This window comes from Neofelis nebulosa, chromosome 4 (assembly GCF_028018385.1).
Source record: "Neofelis nebulosa isolate mNeoNeb1 chromosome 4, mNeoNeb1.pri, whole genome shotgun sequence".
Classification (NCBI taxonomy): domain Eukaryota; kingdom Metazoa; phylum Chordata; class Mammalia; order Carnivora; family Felidae; genus Neofelis; species Neofelis nebulosa.
Genome location: NC_080785.1, coordinates 89,396,984 through 89,409,455, shown reverse-complemented (window position 1 = coordinate 89,409,455; position 12,472 = coordinate 89,396,984). Strand labels below are relative to the sequence as shown.

Here is a 12,472-nt window from a genome sequence, read left to right as displayed (position 1 = left end):
TGTGTCATTTGCAAATATCTTTTCCCATTCCGTTGGTTGCCTTTTAGTTTTGTTGGTTGTTTCCTTTGCTGTGCAGAAGCTTTTTATCTTCATAAGGTCCCAGTAATTCACTTTTGCTTTTAATTCCCTTGCCTTTGGGGATGTGCCGAGTAAGAGATTGCTACGGCTGAGGTCAGAGAGGTCTTTTCCTGCTTTCTCCTCTAAGGTTTTGATGGTTTCCTGTCTCACATTCAGGTCCTTTATCCATTTTGAGTTTATTTTTGTGAATGGTGTGAGAAAGTGGTCTAGTTTCAACCTTCTGCATGTTGCTGTCCAGTTCTCCCAGCACCATTTGTTAAAGAGACTGTCTTTTTTCCATTGGATGTTCTTTCCTGCTTTGTCAAAAATGAGTTGGCCATACGTTTGTGGGTCTAGTTCTGGGGTTTCTATTTGATTCCATTGGTCTATGTGTCTGTTTTTATGCCAATACCATGCTGTCTTGATGATGACAGCTTTGTAGTAGAGGCTAAAGTCTGGGATTGTGATGCCTCCTGCTTTGGTCTTCTTCTTCAAAATTACTTTGGCTATTCGGGGCCTTTTGTGGTTCCATATGAATTTTAGGATTGCTTGTTCTAGTTTCGAGAAGAATGCTGGTGCAATTTTGATTGGGATTGCATTGAATGTGTAGATAGCTTTGGGTAGTATTGACATTTTGACAATATTTATTCTTCCAATCCATGAGCAGGGAATGTCTTTCCATTTCTTTATATCTTCTTCAATTACCTGCATAAGCTTTCTATAGTTTTCAGCATACAGATCTTTTACATCTTTGGTTAGATTTATTCCTAGGTATTTTATGCTTCTTGGTGCAATTGTGAATGGGATCAGTTTCTTTATTTGTCTTTCTGTTGCTTCATTGTTAGTGTATAAGAATGCAACTGATTTCTGTACATTGATTTTGTATCCTGCAACTTTGCTGAATTCATGTATCAGTTCTAGCAGACTTTTGGTGGAGTCTATCGGATTTTCCATGTATAATATCATGTCATCTGCAAAAAGCGAAAGCTTGACTTCATCTTTGCCAATTTGGATGCCTTTGATTTCCTTTTGTTATTTTACCTTACCGATGAAGCCAGTACTCAAATACACTCCTGTGTGGCTTAAGAACCATGCAGTTTCTGCCAAGAATGCTGAGTCCCCCATAATGCTACCATGTGCTGCAGTGATGACTGCACCCAGTCTACTTTGCCCTTTTCTATCTTGCTGCTGCCAGAGCGACTAGTGGCCAGAGACTAGTGTTCCCAATACCTGCTGTCACAGTATTATGCTAAGCCTTCTGAGCCATTAATGTAGGTCTCTACTGACTGCTTCGGGTTTTGATGGCAACCCATACTCAAAGAGCCCCTTCACACTGTGCCATGCCCCTTCCATACTGGAGTACCACTTGCCTTGCCCCCAGTGTACAGCTGTTACTATTTGTTCCATTTCCTACAATTCCTCTAGACTATCTGTTTTGGGTAGAGTAGAACATCAATTATACCTTATGGTTAGACCCTGTACTTCTGATTTCCTAAGTCATTGTATTATTCTTGGGTCACTAATCTACATTTTCCTTGTGTTAAGGTTCCTCGCATGACCCTCGTTTTTCTTCCTGCTATCTAGTTTTATTTGGGACTATTGCATTGCATCAGACATATTCAAACAATGTTGATTCTCAAATGAAAAGGAAGTAGGTTGGGGACACTTTTAATCTCCATCCTTACATGAGTTATTTTGGTCTGTGTCAATACAGTGATTAGTACAAATTCCTAAGGGAGGGGTGTTGAATAATCTGCATGTCATCAACAACACGGAAGCACTTACCTTTGCCTGACCAAAATAGATCTTATTTCAGCTGCGCTTTGTCCATTGAACTTAAGTGAACTTAACTGTGGGCTTGATTTATGTAACCAAAAGACAATGTTTGTAAAACTAATGGAGAATCTTCACAAAGATCTCTCCTCCATCCCAATAGCCATTTTCATTATTCAAAAATTTTAATGCTTATCCTCTCTGCTCTCTGAGGTAGTCTATAATGGAGTGAAGAGATACATCAGAACCTCCAAGCACTAACCAGACACCTGCTGAATAGAATTTTATCAGTTACTAATTTTTAAAGCCATGACTTTTTCCCCATTGTTACATGGGACAATACTGGGCATCTGTGTGGAAATTGCTAGCTGCTGATAATTTAATAAAATGATTTTCTCTAAAAATCATAAAATTTAGTTAGAGTCAGGGTTCTGGAGTCTAAGGATAAGGATCTGGTGCTCTCATTTCTGAAAAGTGTTTACTTGTCCAGTCCTACCCAAGTCAAGTAAACTCTTGAACTTTGGTTTCTTCCTCACATTGGTTTTCTGTTATTTCAAATATGGAATGAAATATGAATATAAAATATTGAGCACATGTCTAGTACAAGTAGGCTGTCAAATAATTATCATGTTAAGAAGTGTCACTTCTTTGTCTATGTCATCATCTTTAGCTATGCCTCACGGAAGCTTAGAGTAAACGTACATCATCTAGGAATCAAAAAGTTTGTGAGCTAAGAGATAATGAAAATTATTTAAGTCCTTTTCTGAACAGGGTTCCAATACTCATCTACCAGAAATATATTTTAAAATTATCTTTATATGTCACAAATGTGTAACAAAGCTTTGAGTAGCAATAGAACTTGCTTTCCTCCTTTCTCTCTTTCCATTTTTAATGCTTCCATTATGATTTCCATCTTTCAGAACTCAGCAGAAATTTTTTCAAACCCTGCTTGTTGTCATGAGTACCATCACCAGGAATGAACTATTTTCAGTCTGACACTGAAAAGCAAAATAAATAACATGTATGGTTGTAAACTGCCACACTAAAGATGTTCCAGAATGTTCATTGCTCACTATTTCCATAATTTACTTGTCAACAGCTCTATTTATTTGGGGATTGTTTTTATGGGTTTTTGTCTATACTCAGGCATAGATGATAAGGCTATATACATTGATCTGGGATAAACAGAACTATAAATGGTATATGATTTTAAATATAAAATAATAAAGATCCTAGAAAAGCAGCTCCTTGTTTTCTGTGAACTCAGCTTATAATGTCTGAATTGGTAATGTAGGAGGTATTGAAGACCATGCTATACTGCACTCTTATTGTCAATAGAGATGCTGTTGTCAAACCATTTTAGAATAGCACAGCAAACCATTTCACATCATGTTGTGGTAAGGGCCACCACGAGAAGTTGGTAAGATCCTCAGAGAGTCATGTGGTTTTACTATGTCCATGGCTAATCGTGTATCAGAGGTCTCTCCAGAGTAATTGTGTGTGGTAGTTTGTGGATGGGCCTGTGATCTGTAAAGAAATAATCTTCTCAGTTGCTAAATTCAATAAACAAGCATCTTAATCCAAAAAAAACAAAAAAACAAAAACTAACATCTGGGTGTTGTTATGTAAAGTTATATTCTAATACACACTCAATGATTTTGTTGAGACAGGTATATATCGCATATATATGTTATTTGTAAGGAAATTGATTATTTTCTAAATCAAAGTTTTAGTTTTTTCTAGGACTGTCTTAAGTCCAGTATATTGATTTCATATATTTTCAAACCATTATTGCTCTTCTGTCTTCTTTCAGTTCACAGTGGGAAAAGCTACAGAAAGATGACACAGATCCAGCACAACTGAAAGGTATCCAAGGAAGTGTTGAGACAGTTACCAGAGACATTTCTTTAATTGATTACTAGTAACTAAGATACTGATGTTAATACTAAATTTAGCATCAGTCAGTAAACAGTGTGACAGAAAAGACTTTACAAACTACAGTGATATTTTAATGAATGATTTTTTCTTAATTGAAGCTCCAATTAATGAGAGGAAATAATTCAAATACCAGTTTCTTTTTTCTAAATGTTGGATTACATCCTGCAAAAATCAAGCAGTTTAGTTTCTTTAAATGCTTTTGTTCAGTTGTATGACACAGTCTTATCTCAGTATATATGTACTTCATGAATCTTATGTTGACCCAGTTTGGAGGATGCAGTTCTGTTTAAAAAGCTTTCTGCTTTTCTTTTCTGTAAAGAAACTATCAATTTGGATTTATCTCCATAGAACAACTTTTACTTAAAAAAAATTAAGCGAGTATCAAAAATAATTCTTATTAAAAAAAATAGATCACTGGCTAAAGGTTGGAGAAGCGGTGTAAAATTAAGTGGTGTTGCAATTCTGTTTTATCTGTTCTGGTTTCTAAATGCTCTAGATGCCATACAAGTGATTTCCAGTTGTGTGTTCCGATGGAAAGAAATAGATGCTGGCATTAGAAAACCTGTAGTAATTGGTCTGCACTATTCCCTGACTCTACGACCTTGAGTCCACCTCAGTGTCCTCATCCAAAGAATGTCTAGCTTTAAGTAACTGCAAAGATTCAGAGACACCTAAGTAAGGCACCTAGCACAGTGTCTGACACATACTAGGTATTCAGTAAACAGCAGATTCCTTCCTTTTCTGTACAAATGAATGCCATTTGACTGGCTCCTTTGTTTTATTTATCAGTTCATTTAGTTTTTTTTCCTTTGTACAGGATACTTTAAGGATACCACAAAAACAGATATAGTTCCTTCAGCAAAGAGTATAGCTTGGAAAGAGATATAATTTATGTATAATTAACTATTAATACAAGGTATAAAGTTACATGGGCCATGAGTTAAATACTCAAAGTAGGAATTCATAGTAGGGACTGATTTTCTACTTTTGGTGTGATAAGAGAGCTTCAGGAAAGGCTTAATGGAAAATGTGGCTTTGAAGGGCTGCATGGATAGGATTTAGAGTTCAGAATAGGAGGAGCTAAGCAAAAATAATGAAATGAGCAAGCATATGACTAATAGTGATATTCACTACCACTGCTGCCATCATCATTATATTGACACAGGGAGTAGGTCATTTTTATAAGAGAATACCATATATGGAAGTCAAAAGGTAAGTGAGAAAACATAAGAGAAACTTAATGGTAGCCTCTTCAATGCCTTCATCAAAGTTTTTCGTTGTGTAGGTCTCTCAGCATATACTCATGTGGAACTTCCATATTACTCCAAGTTTATTCTCATTGCTGCATACCTCGCTTCGTACAATCCAGCAAGAACTGACAAGAGGTTTTTCCTTAAGGTAATAATTATTTCTTTGTTTCTGAAGATTTTGGGAATGTTTTGAAATTTCTCAACACCTGTAAATTTCTCAGGGGTAGAGATTAGAATAAGAGATTGCTAAATACGTGGGGCGCCTTGGTGGCATAGTCAGTTGAGCATCCACGTCTTGATTCTGGCTTAGGTCATGATCCCAGGGTCATGGGATCGAGCCCCACATTGGACACTGGGTTAAGTGTGGAGCCTACTTGAGATTCTCTCTCTCCCTCCTCTCCCTTTGCCTCTCTCCCCCGCTCGTGCTCTCTTTCTCTCTCTCTAAAAGAAAGAGAGAAAAAAAAAGAGATTGCTAAATATATATTTAGGACATATTGTTTAAAGGCTTTAAATTAAGGTCATAATCTGAATGGGAAAAATAGGTAGTTTCACAGAAGAGTTCACGTATACCTTAGGTAATAACTCTAGGTTTAAAAAATATATATATAAATAAGGTTTTGTTTAAAGTATGAGAGATGGGAATAGTTTTAAGGGTGCCATCTACTCTGTACATTGATATACAGAACATTCAGAAGCCCCTTCTGCATGTACATTAGTTGGAGAAATTCCATTTTGGAATTTTCTTTTTGAAAACATGTATGCAATTTGATTTATTATTCAATGTGTTTGTAATAAGTTTTTATTTGTTGTTTTGTTTATCTCCCTACTAGTTTTTAGTTTCATGAAAGCAAAGAACACATCTTTTTTTCCCACTACTAAATCCCAAGTGCCTGCCTAAATGTTCTCAATCAGTGTTTCTTATGCGAATTAGTAGCCTGCCTTAAGGGATGAATAAAAACCCATTTATCTTTGGAAGTTTTTTTTTTTTTTTTTTAATAGAAACAAATAATGCTGTACTAAGTCAAAATATTAAGTAGTTTTAGGAAGTATCACTATTTTATTTTAACACCTTATTTCTTTACATGCATAAGTAATCTCATATACAATCTAAACCTAAGTCAGAGCAGCCTAAAATATGTTATTTTAGGTGGTAATAAATAAGAAAGTCTAAGATAACAAAATTAGTACCATGTTTTCCATTACGTTTTCTGTTTTTATGGAGTATTACCTTTTTTTCTATCTTAACAGTTATTTTCCTTAATTGCAGCATCATGGGAAAATCAAGAAAACCAACTTCCTAAAGAAACATGAAAAGGTATTTACATTTTAACATCTCTGTTAGAAAGAACTCATGAATTCAGGATACGATAGGAAGTGAATGTGTGCTTTTAGTAGTCATTTGGATGTAAGAAGTTATTTATTGATAAGGTTCCATATTTTGTTATATTGAACATAGTGACAAAGGCATATTCCAGTGAGCTGATACTAGAGACAAAAGTGTGTTGACAAGTTCTTTTAGAGAATCCATAGATGAGAAGATTATCCTGGAATTTTTAACTAAACACAGTTGGTTTTCCTCTTTTCCCCTTTGACACACCCACAAGAACAACATTAAAGAAATACAGAAGGTGAATGAACAGATAAAGAGTAAATGTGAGACCTGCACAGTTTGGAACTGTGTTACAGGTACACGCACAGGTGACTAAGCCTCCAGACAAGGCTGCCACCTAAGCCCAAAGCAAGCAGATTTGACCAAGGAGTCTGGAACAGTTTAGGAATTAGAGGCTCTGAGCACCTTGAAGGGAGGGGTATGGGACCAGATTGAAGTTGGCGGAAGGAGCATTGGGCCTGCTCAGATCACTTGTTCCACTCTCTGTACATTTAAACCACTGCTGCTTTTCTTGGCAAAAGATGAAGTTCGACCTGTAAACTTTGTACCACAGAAGCTGTGAGTTTTGTTTCTCACTCCCATTCTCACAAGCAGTTTTCCTCAACCTCCTAAATTGATAGTGTTTTCTCAGGACTTTGAGGACATCATTTTGCTGTCTTCTGGCTTTATTGTTGCTGCTGAAAAATACACTGTTAGTCTGTTATTCCTTTGTTGATATCTGTGTTTTTCTCTGGCTGCTTATAAGTCTCTTCTTTAACTGTAGTGTTTTTTGGTTTTTTGCTTTTGTTTTTTTTTCTGTTTCACTGTGGTCAATCTGGGATTGAAGTTTTTACTTGGGATTTGTTTTCTTTCCTGAATTTGAATAATGATACCTTTATTCAGTTCCGATGAATTAACTCTTCAAATAGTGCCTTGTTGTCTTTCTCTCTAACATGTCTTCCTGAGGCACTGATTAGATGTAGGTTAGACCTTCCCACTGTGTCCTCTTTGTTTCTTCAGTCGTTCTCATTCTTCATTACCTTTGGTCTCTGTGTGCTGTGTTCTGGGTGATCTCTTCAGTTCTGTGTTCTGACTCTCTCTTTGGCTTTGTCTATTTTGTTTACATCATCTTTGTGACTCCAGTAATTTTATTTATAATTCTTAGATGTTTCATTGGTTTATTTCAAGTCTGATGACTTTTATATTTTTCCTAGTCGTATTTTTCTTTAACATAAATATGTTTTATGTTCTCCTTATATTCCAGTATTAGAAGACCTTATCGGTCTACTAATTTTCCATTTTCTATTTTTGCTGACAAAATGCCTTGTTCCTGAATATTTTATTATTTTTAATTGTTGACCAAACTTGGTCATTTGGAATTTTTGAAGCCTGAAGTATGCTCTTTAGAAAGGTGTTACATTTACTTCTGTGCAGGCATTTAAGAGCACCAGTAACCTGTGATCATTTGAAATTCAGTTCTTAGCCTTGTGGGTGGGATTTCAGACTGCAGAGATACTGTGAATTATACTCCCACTCCCCCCATCAGCATTAAGCCCTACTTTCTAGTTGAAATCTCAGAGAAGACTTTTTTCCTGTCTTCACACAGAGTCAGAGTTTGACAGGGAAATTTCCTTACAGAATACATTTGCTTGGCACGGAAAAATTCTTCTGGTATTGCCTCTTCACTGAGACATCTCTGATTGGGTTTTCCACTATAGGCATATTGTTGATTTTGTACCCTCTTTCTTATGTGTGTGGTTACTTTAGGTCATAAAGGATTGATAGGAGAGAGTACTTACAGCTGGGGTGGTCAGGGAAGGATTTGTGGTAGGCCTTACACATGAATGGGTGCTCAAGAATGGTGAGGATTGGATGTGCAAAGATGGGAGAGGAGGCCATGCCACTTGAGGAAATGATTGGAGCGAAGAAGCAGAGGTAAAAAATGTAGGGTATAAAAGAAATAATGAAATGTAATTGGCTGAAGTGTCCAGTGAATTTCAGACAAGTCATTTGAGGCCAGATTATGGAGGAATTTTGTCAGTCACCAGTTCCTTAAGCTTAAGGGAAGGAATCTTATCTCTTCATTTCTGTATCTCGGGACTTGGTGGTTATTTGCTGGGTGTTTACAAATGAAGAAAATTGAAGAATGAATACAAGACTGAGAATTTTAGGCCTATTCTTTAGACTTAGAAAACCATTTAAAAATTTTGAGGTGGAAGATGTATGCGTGCTGGTCATCAGTGAGGACTGTGAAGAGCTAGCACTGAGACCGCCTCTGTGGAATGAGTGGATTTGTGCAAGTCCGTGAGAAGGACAGTCTTGACGGAGGGAACTGTGTGAGCAGAGACCTCCTGAAAATGTCTCTAGCTATAAAGGAACTCTAGTTCTAGCAGTAGTAGTAGTTGTTGTTGTTTTCCTCTTTCTCTTCCTCCTCCTCCTCCTCCTCCTCCTCCTCCTCCTCCTCCTCCTCCATTTATTTCTTCTGAGAGAGAGTGAGCAAGTGAGCACGAGTGGGGGAGGGGCAGAGAGGGGGGGGAGAGAGAGAGAATCCCAAGCAGGCTCCATACCATCAGCACAGAGCCCAACACAGGGCCTGAACCCACGAACCATGAGATCATGACCTAAGCCGAAATCAAGAATCAGATGCTCAACTGACTGAGCCCCTTAGGCACCCCTGAACTCTAGTTCTTCTTACTGACTTGAATTTTATAATAGCCTCTTTTGTCTTTGGTTCATGTCGTTTTAAAAATCTGAGCTTAACTGAAACTGTACAGTTTTTAGTTTATATTTTTGTTCCCTCTCCTCCTGAAATCTTGATTGAATGCTTATTTTATGCCGAGCACTCTGCTGGATGCTATGGATATTGCGGAGAGCAGAACAGCCATTGTCTGTGCCCTCCTGAAGCTCTCAATCTAATCAGGGCATCAAACCTTAAAAAGCAAACCACGTGAATAATTATTGTAACAGTTGTTTTGAAAATATTACAGATCTTCAATTGTGTAATTCTTTCTGTGTATACTCAGTTGACACTGGTTTTTTAAGATTTTAGTTTTTAATTCAACTAATGCATACACGTGATATCAGATTACTTGCCAGTTGGTTTACATAGAAAAGCAACGGTTTTTCCGCTCTCCTCATCCATAGTCCCATTCCTCTTCTTTGAATTGTTTCTAGTTTTAATTTTTCTGGTATAGATATCCATAACCCTAACTTTCTGTCTCTACTTTTCTTTATGTAACTTGACACCAAATTTGATGCCATTTAACGCCTCAAAAATTGATTTGATTTCCTTGTTTGATTTTTCTGTTCTTACAGGCCTTCCTTCTTGAGCTCTATAGTGAATTTATAGGCATTTCTCAGACTTCGTCTTCCCCTCTAGATATGAAGCCACCTTGCATTTATAGCACACAAAACCAGTTCAGTGAGGAAGATAAATTATATGGCTTGCATGCCACTAGAACACTTTAATTTTAAATTGGATATGTGTTTTCTAATCAGAAAATTTAAAAAGTGAAAATCAGAGAAGTAGGTTTTCATAATGCAATTCTTAGGCCGAATTGCCTCCCACGTGATTCTAACACTTCTGGAATTTAGGAACTAACCTCAAGTCATTTCTAAGTGTTAATGAGGACAGGGACACCAATTCCATTTAGATATCTCAGCATTTACCTTAATTTTTTTCTTTCTTTCCTTGAACATCATTTCATTTATTTATTCATTGTCCATTTATCTGTTCATTTATTTAACGATCCCAAGTGCTAGGGATAAAAAGGTGAATAAAACATTTCCTGTTTTCAGGGCAGTTATCTAGAAAAGAAAAAGAACACAGAAACAAGTATATCTATATCATGATGATTATATTAAAAGCTGTTGAGCATTTATAAGCCAAATACTGTGAAGCTCTGTGTTTGATCTTATTTTAGTTCTCAGAGTGACTTGTTGCATGTGGTTACTGTGATTGTCTTCATTTTCTAGGTGAGGAAACTGAGTAACTATTAAAGAAAAATTAATTCAATAACTGGCACAAAGTTATGTAGTTAAGTGGTAGAACTAGCATGCGCTTCCAGGACTTTCTGACTCCAAAGCCTACCATGTTAACCATTGTCATACAACTGACAAATGATTAGTATCTAGATTTTTTTAAAGACTTACTATACAAACCCGTAAGAAAAAGGCAAAAATCCAATTGATAAGTGGGTAAATGATACAAAAAGGAACTTGAATGTCTAACAAACCTGACATGATTATCAGTCTCATTCACTAGTGAGAAAGATGAGACTGTAAACCATAGCTGATGTTTCATGTTCTCGGATTGGCAAAACTAAAAAAAAAAAAAAAGTGATGCTTTCAAATGTTGCTGGTAATGTAGAAGAATATGAGCCTGCATATTCTGTAGGTTGGCGATAATTAAAGTTAATACGTGAATGTACTTTATATTTGTCAGGATAGCCCAGGGTATGCTGTTGTACAAAAACAAATCTCCAAACCCTCAGTTGACTTCACATAACAAAGGTTTATATGTTGTTCATGACACAACTGAGTATGAGTTGGGTGGCCCTGTTTTATAGTGATGCCAAGTGAAACATGGTGATTTCCAAAGTTGCCACTGAAGGGTAAGAAGATTAAAGGATTAAAAGAAGATTAAAGGTTTGAAAGGCCAGATTTGGAAGTAGGTTACATCACAGTCACATGTATTCATCCAACTGCAGGAGATACTGAGAAATGTAGTCTTCCCATGTGCCCAAGAACAAAGTGTGGGTGAGCACACAGCATTGTCTGTGCCCTCTCCTTTAACTTAGCAATCCCATTTAGAGAAACTCACACATGTACACAAGGGGAAATGTACAGGATTGTCCCATCACAGTATCATTTGTGATGAATGATAGTGATGAATTTTTAGAAGTAGATACTGATGGCATTCTGTAGGGCAGTTTGTAAATGGGATTAAAGTAGGGCGCCTGGGTGGCTCAGTTGGTTGAGCGTCTGACTTTGGCTCAGGTCATGATCTCCCAGTTCGTGAGTTCGAGCCCTGCGTTGGGCTCTGCTAATAGCTCAGAGCCTAGAGCCTGCTTCATATTCTGTGTCTCCCTCTCTCTTGGCCCCTTGACTGCTCGTGCTCTCTCTCTCTTTCTCAAAAATAAATAAACATTACAACAATTTTTTTATGGGATTAGAGATGCATGTATCAATATGGATAAATCTCAAAAACATGTTGAAGGAAAAAAGCAACATGGCAGAGTGATAGTCCAAAATAGTATCATTTATATGAGATTAGATGTTGCAGATAATGCTATATATTATTATTTATGAATACATATGTAGTACTGGTATAAAACCTGTAATGAAAGTGGTAAAAACAAATTCTGGATAGTGGCTCCTTCTAGGGAGAAAATGAGATGTGAGAGGGGTGTAAGGGAGCTTCAATTTATCTATAATGTGATCTGATGTTTTATTTCTTTGCACATACTGCATAATGTCAGGGTTTGATAAAATTGGGTACTGGGTACATTGTTATTTGTTATATCAGCCTCTGTATTTTTTCTAAGGGTTTGAAGTGTTTGATGAGAAAGGATATAAAGTTTAAGACCTGGAAAATGATTTCTGAACTATTTTTTAGATATAAATAGCTGAGGTAAACGTTTTGTAATTCTGTGTAGGCATTTTTCTTTAGACATTCTTCTTTTTTCTTCTTTAAAGAAATAGTTATTCTCTTGCATGTAAGTGAAGATTTCCATTTATTTGCCATTGCTTAATATAGAGTACTTAAATTCTAACAGTGCTACTAAAATTATCTTACCGAGTGGACCTTGAGTACTTCGGTTTTCTTTTTTTTTTCATGTTTATTTGGGGGAGAGAGAGAGAGAGAGAGAGAGAGAGAGAGAGAGAGAGAGAGAGAATGAGCGGGGGAGCGGCAGAGAGAGAGGGAGACACAGAATCCGAAGTAGGTTCCAGGCTCTGAGCTTTTAGCACAGAACCCTATGTGGAGCTTGAACTTGTGAACCAGGAGATCATGACCTTGAGCCAAAGTCAGACTCTCAACCAACTGAGCCACCCAGGTGCCCTGAGCACTTCAGTTTTCTAATAA

At 36.8% G+C, this 12,472-nt stretch overlaps 1 protein-coding gene across 4 annotated transcripts in view; it reads left to right on the top strand.

Annotated features, from left to right (window-relative positions):
- Positions 1 to 12,472, top strand: part of ORC5 (origin recognition complex subunit 5) — a 167,206-nt gene that overhangs the window by 36,192 nt on the left and 118,542 nt on the right. For all 4 annotated transcript variants that reach the window (XR_009260548.1, XM_058725348.1, XM_058725347.1 and 1 more), the window contains exons 9-11: positions 3,644 to 3,696; positions 5,054 to 5,166; positions 6,286 to 6,333. Coding sequence is in view for 3 of the 4 variants with exons in the window: in XM_058725348.1 (XP_058581331.1) it covers positions 3,644 to 3,696; positions 5,054 to 5,166; positions 6,286 to 6,333 (214 nt within the window). In the remaining variant the exon portion in view is untranslated. The remainder of the gene's footprint in view (positions 1 to 3,643; positions 3,697 to 5,053; positions 5,167 to 6,285; positions 6,334 to 12,472) is intronic.